This window comes from Ostrea edulis, chromosome 6 (assembly GCF_947568905.1).
Source record: "Ostrea edulis chromosome 6, xbOstEdul1.1, whole genome shotgun sequence".
NCBI classification, from domain to species: domain Eukaryota; kingdom Metazoa; phylum Mollusca; class Bivalvia; order Ostreida; family Ostreidae; genus Ostrea; species Ostrea edulis.
In genome coordinates this window covers 12,117,888-12,133,005 of record NC_079169.1, presented here as the reverse complement: position 1 = coordinate 12,133,005, position 15,118 = coordinate 12,117,888, and the positions used below count along the sequence as shown (strand labels likewise).

The window sequence follows — 15,118 nt, the reverse complement described above, 5'->3', positions numbered from 1 at the left end:
TAAGCCACTTGTTTGGAAAGTTTTGTAGTCGCTAGGAATTTATTCATTAGAAATTATATAGATTTTAAGTTTCCATATACGCTGGTCTTAGTTAATGCCCTTTTTATTTATATGAGAATATTTGGCCTCATCCTATAGGCGGATCCCTTGTCCTAGAAAAGGGTTATCAAATTAATATTTTGGTAAAACATTATTTCGTTAGAGGTTTTCCGAAGCCTTGCTTAGGTGGTCAGGAAGACAATTTTTGGAGAGGGAGTAATGATGTTTCTCAACATGCATTCAGTTTTTCGTCAAAATGAAGGTTTTGGCAAATTCTTACGAAGTTTATTCTGCCCCTGGTGTCCCATGGATATAATTATCACAAAAACTACAATTGCATCGTATTATACCCCATCTCAAATTTTAGGTCAACTAATTAGTAGTATAAGAAATGAAAGATAATCAATTGTTAGCGGACGACTCTGAATGACTCTGTAAACCTAAAATAACACTAGGTGCATATTTTGCATGCCCTAGAACACTACGTGAAGAAAAAACATACATCGACCTCATTAAAATACTATAACAATTCATCACAGCGTTCCATAATATGGTTCCTATTTCAAATTAAAATATTTACATTTACTAATGCACTTCCTTATATGACAGCACTAATGAAATCGATGTTCAATTTTGTGTGACATGAATTTGGTTACGTGATCAGTTTGTTCTTGCGTATGAATACAATCACCGCTTCAAAAGTCAGTTCCTGTATTTTCACCGGGCTTCTTGCTTATGCAAGGTGAAGATAACGAACAGTGATCAATCTCATAACTCCTACAAGCAATACAAAATAGATAGTTGGGCAAACACGGCAATGCAGTGGGGGATTTAGACCCCGCCCCCCCCCCCCTTCTCGCCACAAATTTAAATACTAGAAATAGTGTGAGTAAAATTCCAGATTGGCACCCAAAATGGTTGAGTATTTTGGCTAATACTTGACTTTCACACACACACACCTTCGTAAAACCTGGATCCGCCACTGCAATGACATCATAACAGAAACAAACGCAGCAGGATATTTATACAGATTTTATTTTGTAAACAAACAAGAATTTCATCAATTCATAAATGAGAAACATTAAACATATCGTACTGTTGTTTCATTTTATACAGTTTTAAATACCGTCTGCAACTTCTGCATGGCGAATTTGTAAAGTTCGATGATATTGGAAGCGAAACATGTAGGCAGAGTTATAAGCCTATTTACTTTATGATGATAAGTTAACCTGTTGTTTCCTCGCAACTTCCATCACGGCTATGACTCGGCATGATCATAAGCGGATGTATATTTAATTGCTGTTATAAAATTTAGAAATTCATTTCAAAATTAAGGATTATCTCCCTCATGCATAGCTCTTATCCTTGGACGAATTTGGCTCCATTTTTGGCACGCTGTTTTTGGCTATATTTAGCTCTTAAACTTCATAGTTATTTCGGATTTCAAACATTTCGGTTGAGCATCACCGTATAAGTTTTACATCCCAACAACATTAAAAAATGATATCTTATTTCTTAATTAAACTCCCTTATTTCTTATCTGTTCTTTTAAATGTCACTATTCTGGTAATATTGCGTTCGATTTCAGACATAACTAGCTGTAGATGAAGTACTACAATATTAGACGTATGCTTGGCTATCAGGATTGCAACAAAGAGGTATCTTTAACTTGAGAACACCTTACACGATCTCTGTTTTTGAGGTCATATCCGAAAGACCCACAATTCCTACTTCAATACCATTCTACATGCGGTCATGATACGAGAGGGATTCGAACTCACGGCCTTGTGGTCACGAGGAGAACGTTCTAACCACTGTGCCGTCGCGGCAGGATGTCTTATTCGTGAAATAAATCATATTTACATTAGCATATGGTTGAATATCTTCTATACTGTGAGTTGACGAAAATAATGAATAATGATGAACGAAAAGGTGAAGATAACACCTAGTGATTCTATAAGAACATAATTTTAAGAAACAGGAAACGCTGAACCTCTGGACGAAACAATGGTATGACCAGCTACCTAGGAGGAGTACGCAATCAGTTACTTCAGCCTTGAGCCCTATATTTTTATCAGAGTAATCCGTAGTCAAAATCGGTACGTAAAGAGCTTAACAATTGTTATCACACATGTCAGACAATATTCGAATTGTGACAGGTTTTATTTGTAAAGTAGATAGTTATAACGACCATAAAATTTGCGAAATGCTTACATGAAATGGGACTGCTTAAACCTCTGTAATATCAACGTATTTGACAGTAGCATATCCCAATTTAAAAAACTTATAATGCACAAAACATGTTTGTGCTTATCGACTTAGTTGAAAGACATAACCACCATATACAGAGAATTATGTTATATTGCTACACCAATATGGGTAGGTGACGGAGAGACGCTGATATCGCCATAAAGTTGTGTTTTAGTTTTTCATTAACATCTATCTTATGATAGACATGTCGACAAGGGATGCTCACTCCTCCTAGACACCTGATCCCACCTCTGGTGTGTCCGGTGGTCCGTGTTTGCCCAACTATCTATTTTGTATTGCTTGTAGGAGTTATGAGATTGATCACTGTTCGTTATCTTCACCTTTCATGAACAACATATAAAGAAAACCACTAGCTCAACGTCATGGCAAACATCTTATTGTCTATATCTTTAACTGGTTACATGTGTATCACATCAATCACTTCACTGTTTATTATAAAACAATATTTAATATGCATATATATGTAATCATGAAATCAATAATAGTAATATACCCGCACAGTCGTATCCATCGCCCTTAAATCCCTTGAAACAGCTACAATTAAAACTTCCAACAGTATCAGTGCAGAGGGCATCTTTTGAACAGTTGTCAATATTTTCCACGCATTCATCAATATCTGATAAAAATAACGAAAAACCAAAGCCAGTAAAGCGAATGGAAATAGGGAATACGAAATGTTTATCACAAAGCTGATATGACTACTAGTAGTTTTGGGGTTACATCCGTTATGCTCTGTAAAATTTGATGTTCAAATGATTAGCCTTACTGATATTGCACAAAACGCTGCAATTAATCACATGAATGGGATGGGGACAACCCGTCAGTATATCTTATTTGTTTGGAAGTAAAAATTAGGGGAAATGAAAGTTGTCTAAAACGTAATAGGGACAACTCACTGATTCTGCGTGCCTGACACGTTGGTATATTAAGTACGCATTAAGATTTTCTAGCGCACTAATCTGTCGACATTTGACATTATGAACATTTACACATCTTTATAGATTAACAACACAATCGATAAACAAAATTATTTTAATTGTATAACACATACATATATCAATAATTATTGGAGAGGGATATTACAGGAGTTACAACCCTTTGTTTTTGGAAAAGAGAGAGCAGTTGAATAATTGGCGGTCATATAAATTTAAATGTAGTGGCGGTCGCAAGATAAATTAAGTGGCCACCGCCAATTCAATCAAATGGCGACCGCCAGTTAAATTGATAATAACCCTGACACCCACCAGCTTCCGTAGTTGTGCATCCCATTCGAGAATTTTAAAAATTGTGTATGAAAGGCAAAAATCAATCTCATAACTCCTATAAGCAATACAAAATACAAAGATGGGCAAACGTCGACCCTTGGACACACCAGAGGTGGGATCTGGTGCCTAGGAGGAGTAAGCATCCCCTGTCGACCGGTCATTTATCAGACTATAGGTACACAGTTCCATTAAATTTTCAAATGATGTTGCGTTTATGTGTTACGTTTCCTTTACGCGCTGGTGTATATGTATTCATGTTTATATCATTATTACGTAAACGATACCTTTGCATGTTTTGCCGTCCTCTGCAAGTTCGTATCCTGTCTCACAAAAACATACTCCATTGTGATCGTCATATGCTAGTTGTTTACAACCGTAGGAACAGTTTAATTCCGGAAAAAAGGAACAAGAATCTCGATCTGGGACTACAAAATTGGTAAGTTGAATTTCACTCAAGGGAAAATGTATAGCAATTTATTAAAATACCATTAGAATCTATAGCATTGTTAACGATTTTTACCAAAGAACTATATAGCGAAAGTTCATGCTTAAAAAAGAGCATTTCGAAGTGTCATTTTCTATAAGTATTTTTTTTTATCATATTGTATTATACCAAGGAATAATTTTCTGCTTTAATGCCGTGTTACAAAACATTGAAAGTTTATGGAAAACAAACTTAAAAATAAAATTGCAACAGCATCACAATTTAAAGGATGCTATGTCCATGACTTGGTACCCTTTTCACAGGTTTTTCTATCATCCTTTACAGTAAATCCAAGGACACAAAGACAGCTATATCCACCATTGGCGTTTTCACATTTCTGGGAGCATCCGTGAGTAGGAGTCTCGCATTCATCAATATCTGTTGACAAAAGTGACAAAAGAACTGATGAAAAGGAATTATACTTAAATTAATGATAGTTTCGCCAGTCAATCTACACTTATAGAAACTGTTTCACTTTTGATTTCGGAAAACAAGAAAGTTTATGAAACAAGTCATCATTCAATAAAAAAAAATCATAACAAGAAAGTTTTAAAAAGGGGGGGAAAGGGTACATCTTATATTTCATCAAACAACTAGCACTCCAAAAATATAACTACCTTCACAGACGGAGTTTCTCTTTTGATATCCTTCCTTACATTCACAGCTATAGTTACCGAACATGTTCCTGCACTGTGTAGTGTCCACCGGACAGTCATTCAGTGATGCATCGTTACACTCATCAATATCTTTAAAACACGGAGAAATATGATGGATATAAATCATGTATAGTACATTCATTTTGAACATACAGATTAAGATTAATAAAAAAAAACTACTACCTAGAAATAAAGCAAATCCAAAAAAAAAAAGATACCCCTCACCACAAGTAAAGGAAAACAAAAGCAAAAACCAAACAAGAGTGGATTTAAATCAAGTATAGTAAACAGACTTTAAATAAAAGAAATAAGATTCCTTAAAAAATAGCACGCAGCACCACCACCAACAAAAATGCCAACAATCAAAATTCATTTTTAAAGATGAAATTTAAAAAGAGCAAACCTTCACACTTGTCTTCGATTAATTTGAATCCTTGTAAACAATCACACTGGTAAGAACCTTCAGTGTTATGACAGAGTTTATTGCTACCACATATACTTGGGTTTAGCTGACACTCATCAATGTCCACACTGCAGTTTTTCTCTGTCCATCCCGGGAGACAGACACATCCACGAACAGGGTCACACTTATCTACACCTGGACCACATTCGCATACTTGGCTGCAATTCTCACCGTAGTTTGGTAGTTCACAAACTGTTAAAAAAAGATGAACATTTGTAAACCAAGTAATTGTTCTTAAACTCTTATTTGTAATGATGTGAATTCCAAATTTAAAATTCATAAGTGAATATTGAGGGTAGTAGTCAAAGAACTATTGTTCAGTATCTTTATGTCCCTTTTCGTCCATAGCTGACTCATATTGAAACGTTATCAGCTGTAGGAGGAAGTAACATATCCAAAAGACACGCAGAACTTACTTGTCAATTCCAAATACAGTACCCGCAACGTTATTCTTGACATGATAAACGATATAACACGATACACGCACGATAGGATAGGATACACGCACGATACGATGGGATTAGCGTCAAAAAAGTTTATTGTTAGAGGTTTAGATTTAGCTTGGATTATTTTCCGCGCTCTAGTCAATAGAGCTCGCAGTACGAGCCAGCGCTCGCTATGAGATTTTATACCTTTACTCTTTAATAGTAAATTCGAACCTAAGCGATATACATGTATTATTTCTAAAATTGATTATTTTTCCTTGCATAATTATTTTCATAAAGTAATCAAATTGTGTGTTGCTTTTGTTTGGTAATATGTATATGAATTATATGTATGCATGTAAACAATACCTTTGCATGTTTTCCTGTCCACTGCAAGTTTGTATCCTGTCTCACAAAAACAAATTCCAGTGTGATCGTAATGTGCGACTTGTTTACAACCGTAGGAACAGTTTAATTCCGGAAACAAGGAACAAGAATCTCGAGCTGGCACTACAAAATATATTAGTTGAATTTCAATCAAAGGAGAAATGTTTATCATTTCCATATATATTGTAAAGAACATGCAATATCAGAGTACGTGCTTAACTTATTAACTACATTTTGTTTGTCTTTCTTTTACGAACTTAAATGTAAACTGATTTCATTGGAACGGAAGTCTACACTCTAACAAAATGCCGAAAGCTCAAAAAGTAAAGACAAAACTGCTTTGAAATACGTATTTGATAAAACTTCATACTCTTTTCACACGTTTTTCGATCATCCTTAAGTGTAAATCCGAAGAAGCACAGGCAACTGTATCCACCATCGGCGTTTTCGCATTTCTGGGAGCATCCGTGAATAGGAGTCTTACATTCATCAATATCTGTTGAAAAAAGCATTTGATCAACTGTTTTTATATCAAAATGTAGTAATACTTTTATAATATAGTATTTTTGAAAAGTAATTATTGTTCATTTTGAGGACATTTTTATATCCATGTTCCAAATTTATTATACGAATATTGAAATCGATATATTTTATACTTCATGAAAATATTTAGATAAATGAATAGATAAATAGGTAGATAAATAGATAAATATATATACAGTGTATATATATATATATATATATATATATATATATATATATATATATATATATATAAATATATATGTGTGTGTGTGTGTATATATATAAACATGTAGACTAGAGTAGATAATTACCTTCACAGACAGAGCTTTTTCTTTGATATCCTTCCTTACATTCACAGGTATAGTTACCGAACGTGTTCATACACTGTGTAGTGTCCACCGGGCAGTCATTCAGTGATGCATCGTCACACTCATCGATATCTTTAAAAACAGGAAAGAATGTGACGGATATAAAATCACATCGATACATAAAATTTTATCCCATTGAACACATTCTTTTCATAGCAATCCATTCAAATTCAATTTGAAATTGTTACAATAAAACAAAAATCCAACCTTCACACTTGTCTTCGATTAATTTGAATCCTTGTAAACAATCACACCGGTAAGAACCTTCAGTGTTATGACAGAGTTTATTGCTACCACATATACTTGGGTTTAGCTGACATTCATCAATGTCGACACTGCAGTTTTTCTCAGTCCATCCCGGGAGACAGATACATCCACTAACAGGGTCGCACCTTTTTACACCTGGACCACATTCGCATACCTGGCTGCAATTCTCACCGTAGTTTGGTAGGTCACAAACTGTAAAGAAAAAATGAACATTTGCAACCCGAATAATCGTTCTTAAACTGTTATGTGTAATAATATAAATTCCAAGTTTAAAATTCAACAATGAATATCGAGGTTAGTAGTCAAAGATTTATTGTTCATTATCTTTATGTCTCTTTTGTCCATATTTGACTCATTTTGAGACGTTATCAGGTGTAGGACTAAGCGCCACAAATTTAGACCTATGCATGAAACTCGGGGCTTCCACATTGAGCATTCGTTATCGTGTCAACGCCTGCTGTGATCAGAGACCTCGAATTTCAAGATCATATCCGGAAGACACACAAATTTTAATTCTCAATTCCAAATATTAAACGAAGGCGAAATCGCTATTTATGTTTGATGCGCTTAAGGTATGATCGGGGGGGGGGTGAATTCATGACATCTCAGGCACGAAATGTGCGATCGAATCAATGAAACTGTATCATATATAGGAATTGTGATTTTATTAACATTTATTGAAAATTAAACACGATACACTTATGACGTTAGAAATGAGAAAACGATTCTAACGTCTACTGAAGTGTAATGCAGATCAATGTTTAGAATACAATAGTATGTAGCTTACCTGAACAGGAAGTTTTATCAGCGTTCAGACTATAACCAGGACGACAGATACATATAAAAGATCCTTTCATGTTGTCACATTCCTGATCACAAGGAGAAGTATCCAGTGAACATTCATCAACATCTGAAAAAAGTATCTTGTTATAAATACTCTTCTTTTAAATGCCATTTTAGTATATGAAATGTAAACATTTAGTTCAATATATAACGTAGGAATAAAGAAACTATATTTAGACCTGTGCAGTTTATCCCATTATCTGTAAGCTTGTACCCAGATGGACATATACACTGGGTGGTTCCGTCTATAGTACTGCAAGCATACTCACATTCCTTCTCAAAATCTCTACAGAGATCGTTATCTGAAAGTGATTGTTTCATAGATGACCTACATGTATTACTGTGACGGTAGAACTGGTGTGAACATAAGGTCGTTTACTATACCATGATACCTGTTTTATTGCAAGTAGAGTTGTCTTCATTTAGATTGAATCCTGGGTGACATAAACAATTGAATGACCCTGGAGTATTTTTACAAATTTGTTGGCACCCCGAAGTTCCTTCTATGCACTCATTTATCTCTGTAAAATCAGGTGTGTTGATAAAGAAGCAAAATATTTCTACCAAAACAAAACAAAAAAGTCAGAAAGTCAAAAGAAAATTATGAAAAAGTGAAACATGACACTGAATATCGTTCCTCCTTATTTCAAAAACAGAAATATTCATATATACATATTAAATGTAGTTGGGGGTAACATTGAAAATTTTCACCCCGAGAAAACCATTGTCAACCGACGCGTAGCCGAGGTTGACGATGGATTCTCGAGGGGTGAAAATTTTCAATGTTACCGTCAACTACATGCAATATTTGTTTTATTATACTGAATGTTATAAAACCAACAAACCAGAAAGACTTACGTATGTCGACATTTGATCGATCACTGTCGTGCGATATTTCGAATATCGATGCGAGTATTCGTTTTTATTACAAACGCTCAAACGGCGTTGTCTAACAATCTACGGCGAACCGAACGCGCATAAATTTGACGTATGTGATATTTTTTTTATAATATAACCCGTTGTCAAGTACTGTTACGTGTTTGGTACATTTATATACTATCACCCTGGAGGGCGTGCTCTCTGTTCTCAGGGGGTAATAATATACTTTTTCAAATGCTTTTCGACCAATCAGTTTTAAGTACTTTACATAAAAGTATAATAATATTAATTATTGTTTTATTCATCACTTTAAGGCTGTACTCTTCATCGTCATAATGGCTGACTTCCTTTAAAACATGGATGAAAAAATCGATATCAGCAATATTATACTTTTCATTTTCCATTTAAATACCAAGCCGAGTAGCTCAGTAGGATAGAATACCGAGTGCTGAACTGTAGGTCGCAGGTTCGAGTCCAGGGGGGTTTTTTTAAAAAAATTCAGATTACCTTCTACTAAAACTGTATTTTTTTGACAAAATAAAGTCAATTAAGAAATTTTCAACTTCACAATATTTTTGTACATATCCTCCACTTTTCATCTACATCAAATTTCTCTGGTGTAGTATACCTCCTTAAGTTTGAAACTGGGACTAATTCGTATTTACTAATTCATCTATTAGTCTACTTTTCATTATGTGTATCAAAACTTGGTATTTTCTTACACATGCAGTACACATACCATTGCAAGTATCATCCAATTTTCTGTATCCTTTTAAACAGTTGCAGATGTAACCGCCGTCTGTGTTTTCACAAGTTTCTTTGGTAACATCACAGGAATTACTTCCAGTCGATATACACTCATCAATATCTAATTTAAAATTATTTTGATAATCAATACCCTGAATATTATTGATAACTTATTGATAACTCCAAAATTATATTAGTTGAGAATTCGTGATTGAAAATTCCAAGATTTCAGACAATTATTGAATAACTCGTCATATGAAAATACTTTAAACACATGAAAAATTTCCAGATATTATTTCAGAACTTGATAATTTGATTTTAAGATCACATGACTGTGAACTATTTAAAGATAAGAATAACCAATGATTTAGAATTTAAGATTATGTATAAGAGAAAATAGAATAAAGATTTACAGAAAGTTAGGAACATGGCCCACTGAAATACAGTATGCTTTGACTGAATCAAAATATTTTGAGACCCTGAACACTATACTTTAGAAAATATATTTTATGAACATCATGTGTTTGCAAATCTATGAACATGAGAAATATTTTAATGATTGAATTAGAAGGCAATTATTTGAACATATGAGAACATTTGAGAGTTTCATAAATTTTTATTCAGATTACATGACTGATTGTCATGTGATTGAGAAGTTGACATTGCATGCATATTTGAGACAAGTTGTAAAAAATATATACAGGAAAAAACACGACTAAGACACTCTGGCTGAATCAAGAGATCTTCTGAAAACTCGTAAATTCCATGAATGATTGTTCAAGGTGTAAGATGATTTCTAATACTTCAGCGATTAGAATATACGAGATTTTTTGTATTTGTAATGTTCTTATGTTTCATTCAAGTCTTCACATATTAATTCCCACGCTAAGAGTTTTACCCTCACTCTCTGTTTGTTTATCAACCCGCATGTTTATAATTAATTCAATTTCAAAGCTTCATTAGGATTTAATATGTGGGCTTGCTCGTAAAAGGTTACTTTGCGGATATTTGACTTGATGTATTCTAATTATGATTTGTAGATTAAAGGACACATCGCATGTTTCTAAACTTTTTAATTTTTTCAGAAAAATTAATTCATTTCATGTCTAAAACTATTTTACATGTGTTTTAAATGAAACAATTTGCGTAGTTTTCGAGTTTGAAAGGGATGAAATTCAAATCTTGTGATATGCATATTTTCTTCGATATTTTACGAGCCATTATCTGTGACGTCATATGCGTTGTTAGCCATTTCATAAACAGATTAGATTTAATTGACAAACAAACAATTATCACATTAACGGCTTGTAAATAACACTGCATTAGGGTGTTTCGTGCCATTTAAGGGAGTACTTGCTGTCAGTAGAGAGGATTTGGACTGGGTTTTTTTTTCAATTTTTGAAGGAAGGTATGAGGGACAGGACGTGAATATTTTTTGTCGGCACAACGACTTTGCCATAAAAACCCAGTAGAATTGGTCCCTGTACTTTTTCAAACAAGTACTTGGACAAAGACGCAGATAAACTGCGAGAAAATGGTTCTATCGAAGCTACGCACCGTTACATATAGGCCTACTGCATATGCTTTCCGTTCTGCTCTCAAATATTCAATACACACTCGCAACAACTGACCTTCACCTTGTAACAACATATAGGCAGAACTTGTGCTTGCAGTGTCTACCGACTGGTAGTTTTAAAAAAGAAATTTAAAGATAAAAGATAATTGAACTTTCAATTATAAACAATAAAATATGATATTTCCCAACTTTGATTTGAATTATAGTGCTTTCATTTTTTTAAGGAACGCGTACGTAACAACAACAGCACGCCGTGCTCCCATTTCCAAAGTAACAACGAGTAGATAAAAAAAATAATCATTAATAAAATTGCTTGAATACAATGATTTAAAAGTATTGTGATTTTCACTATAAGTTTGATCATTTTTATTAAATTTTTTTTCGAAATGCATTCGTGATAGTAGGTCTAGTTGTCAATGATACATAATCTTATCATAATTTAGGCCTATCTAACTTCTCCAAAAATAAATTTAATAATAATTGCACTGTTTATTTTAGAAAAGCAACAACGCTAATTACAGTTGTTTACAGAAATGGCATTACCAAATAGTTTTTAGACAGCGATCCCATGTAAACATTATTTACTCGCAAATGCAGATTTCATACCTGCTTTCCTCGCTACATTTGGTTCGCTACTTATATGCACTGGTGGCTAAAAGATATAAGACTCGGGAAATTTGTCTGCATCGAAATAAATGTTATTCATGGTAAATAAATTAGGCCCCTAAAACCCGTGTTTTTAAAAATATCTAACACTACTTTTACAACAAGTTGATCGACGAAGGTCGCATATGACGTCACTGTACCACGTGACTACCTATCTAATTAACTAGGCTTTTTGAAATCGGGGCTTATATTTAAGTCCGTATTGTGACTAATCATCACAATACTTCAGCGAACGAACTATTACAATTAATTTCTATAAGCATAAGTAAGACAAAATGCATATAATTCTGTATACTTTGTAAACACGAGATGTGTCCTTTAAAGTTTGAACTGATCAGACGTGTTTTTATTCTGGTGCTCAGAGCACGCATCTTTATGCATATACTGTTGCCTATAAGAATAGGGACAGTGCATTACAGTATTGTATGACATTAATTAAAAGTTGAGAACTATTTCAACTATATGAGGTATATTTGAGATATCGTTTGAGAATGTCACGAATCTATTTTGGTCCATTTTGGAATAACATGACAGAGCGCGATATAAATATAAAAATTATATTCGTTTGTCCATTCCATAAATACTGGTACACAAAAAATCCTACTTATCAGGTAATTAGATCATGAAACAAAAAATTAATACCTTGTTCTGTAATAAGAAAAATAACGTGTTTCATCTGAGTTTTGAGTACCACAACATGCTAGAAAAATAAGGATATTTCGAAATGGAAAGGCCACAGACTCTGATGCAATTCTCCATTTTACAAAGTGGTCATTCTCAAATTTTTTAAATATTCCCTATAAGATCAAGAGGAAAGCCAGTGCATGAATATGAATATTCTCTTGAGAAAACAAATTCTGATTTAAAAGGCATACTCTTAATTCATTTTGGAAACTGTATTTTTAAACCACATGACATGTTTCTTTTGAATTTGATAAACTAGCTATGGACTCGTACACCCTGCTTTACCATTATTGATTTATTACTACTAAATAATTCCAATGTTATTTATTACAAGTGTTTTGATTGGACAAAAATAAAGCTGAACAAGAGTTTATACATCAATAAATCCGAAAACGCGATGTATTCATACACGCCTGAAAACAAATAACATAGTGCGGCGAAACTATTCAAATTTTTGCAATCGTTAATGAAGTGAATGATTGGAATTATAAGAATCAAATATTCTTTTTGAAGATTTTATCGATGTGTAAACTCCGGCCATTTTACTCACAAACTTAACATAAAAGTGCTTCGCACTAAGAGAGAGAGAGAGAGAGAGAGAGAGAGAGAGAGAGAGAGAGAGACTTACTTCCCCATACATTACGTAGGTGAACTCTTCTACTACTAGTACACCAGCCTCCAGAAATCCTGACTTGCAGTTGATAATATCCAACGTCATCAAATGTGACGTTATTGATGACAAGTTTTGGAGAAGGAAGATTTTGAGTCTCGTCATATTTTATACTATATATATCAATACTTTCATTACGGCCATTCTTAATTCTCTGCCATCGAGCGTCTATCGGATGATCCAGTTTTGCTTCTACAAACGCAGTAAACACAGCTCTCTTCCCAAAATAGGGTTCACTTATACTCGGTGAGAGTAGCATTAAAGGACAAACTAAAAGTAAAAATAATAAACACACATCTATATTAAAAATTAACAATAACATTGTATGTAAGTATATGCTTCTCTCAAATGAAAGGTAAAGATAACGAACAGTGATCAATCTCATAACTCCTATAAGCAATACACAATCGATAGTTGGGCAAACACAGACCCCTGGACACACCAGAGGTGGGATCATGTGCATAGGTATTAGGAGGAGTGAGCATCCCCTGTCGACCAGTCACACCCGCCGTGAGCCCTATATCTTGATCAGGTACACGGAGTTATCCGTAGTCAAAATCAGTGTGCCAAGAGCGGCCTAACAATCGATAGGAAACACGTCAGACAGCATTTGACCCAATGATAGGTTGTATTGACGAACTAGATCGTTATAACAACCATATAAGTTGCGAAATGCTGACTTCAATCGAGACTGTTAAAACCCCTGTACCATCAACTTGTTTGTCAGTAGCTTGCCTCGATTTAAAAACAAATATTCTCATTACAACATTCTAAAACATATAAGCCACTTTTTTCTTTTCATCATTACAAAATTACATGTACATGATACCAGTATTTGGAAAGGTAAAATTTAGAATGGCAAATTACTAGAACAAATTATTACAAAAACTTGAACTTTAAGAAGTTACTGGCAAAACTTTAAATGGAATGAATTTGAAACAATTATATGACTTACAAGTAACATTTGTTATTAATTTAGATGAAGGAGTTGAATGAAGTCGCTGTCCATTTATGTTCTGTACTAGTGTCCAAACACAAAGCAGCACAGTCAAGACAGTAGATAATGGCATCTTTTCAGTTGACTTTATAAATTGTATTTTTGTCGTTCAATCTCCAACCAAATGCATCTGAAATAATTACATCAAAAAATATATTTGTTCAAATCCAGGCATACAAATTGATTCGGAATAATTAATTAAAGTCGATCGTATGTTTGGATACGGAGAATTATATAAGTGTTAACTAAAAATAGAGCTTGTTTTTATCAAAACCAAATGTCTCCCCAGCTCCCCAAATTGGACGTCATCCACATGAAAACTCCTCTCCTTAATGTACTGCATGGTATGAAGGAGAAAGCATGAGCGGGAACATAGACATTATAAAATTTTATAAGATATATAGGAAAAGTGTTCACAAACTGTTTTACACCCTTCACCTCTCAGATCACATATAACTTTAAGGATAACTTGAATCCCTCTATGTACATCTGCAAATTTCATGATTGAAGTATTGTACAAAGTTTCACGTCTATACAATAAGCCATACAAGAGGAGAAACATTCACAGGTTATGTTAACATCCTCCACCCCTCTTAGATCCACTATAGCGTTTAATAAAATAATTGGATCTTCATGTCCCGAGAATATGCAGATCTATAAATGGCAAGGAAGCATTGTACAAAGTTTCCAGTCTATATCAGATACGTCATATAGGAGAAGTCTTTACATGCTATTGTACATCCCCCACCCGTCTTAGATCCACCATAACGTTTAGGGCAAAAATGAGATCATTCCGTCCCAATACTATGTGCATCTACAAATTACAATGAAGCACTCTACGAAGTTTCACGTCTATCTAATACGCCATATAGGAGGAGAAGCGTTCACAAGAATTTGTGACAGACA

The 15,118-nt window shown here is 34.0% G+C and overlaps 1 protein-coding gene across 4 annotated transcripts in view; it reads right to left on the bottom strand.

The window, feature by feature from the left end:
* The window catches only part of LOC125645541 (fibrillin-2-like), a 28,060-nt gene extending 13,512 nt beyond the window's left edge, over window positions 1-14,548 (bottom strand). For 2 of the 4 annotated variants that reach the window (XM_056141552.1, XM_056141553.1), the window contains exons 1-15: window positions 14,171-14,548; window positions 13,174-13,485; window positions 9,612-9,740; window positions 8,386-8,514; window positions 8,173-8,295; window positions 7,938-8,060; window positions 7,091-7,342; window positions 6,827-6,955; window positions 6,361-6,486; window positions 5,973-6,113; window positions 5,119-5,370; window positions 4,677-4,805; window positions 4,312-4,437; window positions 3,860-4,000; window positions 2,804-2,926 (exon numbers count right to left, since the gene is read on the bottom strand). In XM_056141552.1, the coding sequence (XP_055997527.1) occupies window positions 2,804-2,926; window positions 3,860-4,000; window positions 4,312-4,437; window positions 4,677-4,805; window positions 5,119-5,370; window positions 5,973-6,113; window positions 6,361-6,486; window positions 6,827-6,955; window positions 7,091-7,342; window positions 7,938-8,060; window positions 8,173-8,295; window positions 8,386-8,514; window positions 9,612-9,740; window positions 13,174-13,485; window positions 14,171-14,285 (2,350 nt within the window). In that variant the 5' untranslated portion in view covers window positions 14,286-14,548. The remainder of the gene's footprint in view (window positions 1-2,803; window positions 2,927-3,859; window positions 4,001-4,311; window positions 4,438-4,676; window positions 4,806-5,118; window positions 5,371-5,972; window positions 6,114-6,360; window positions 6,487-6,826; window positions 6,956-7,090; window positions 7,343-7,937; window positions 8,061-8,172; window positions 8,296-8,385; window positions 8,515-9,611; window positions 9,741-13,173; window positions 13,486-14,170) is intronic. The other 2 variants (XM_056141551.1, XM_056141550.1) reach the window with 2 other exon arrangements.
* Between the last annotated feature and the right edge of the window lie 570 nt (window positions 14,549-15,118).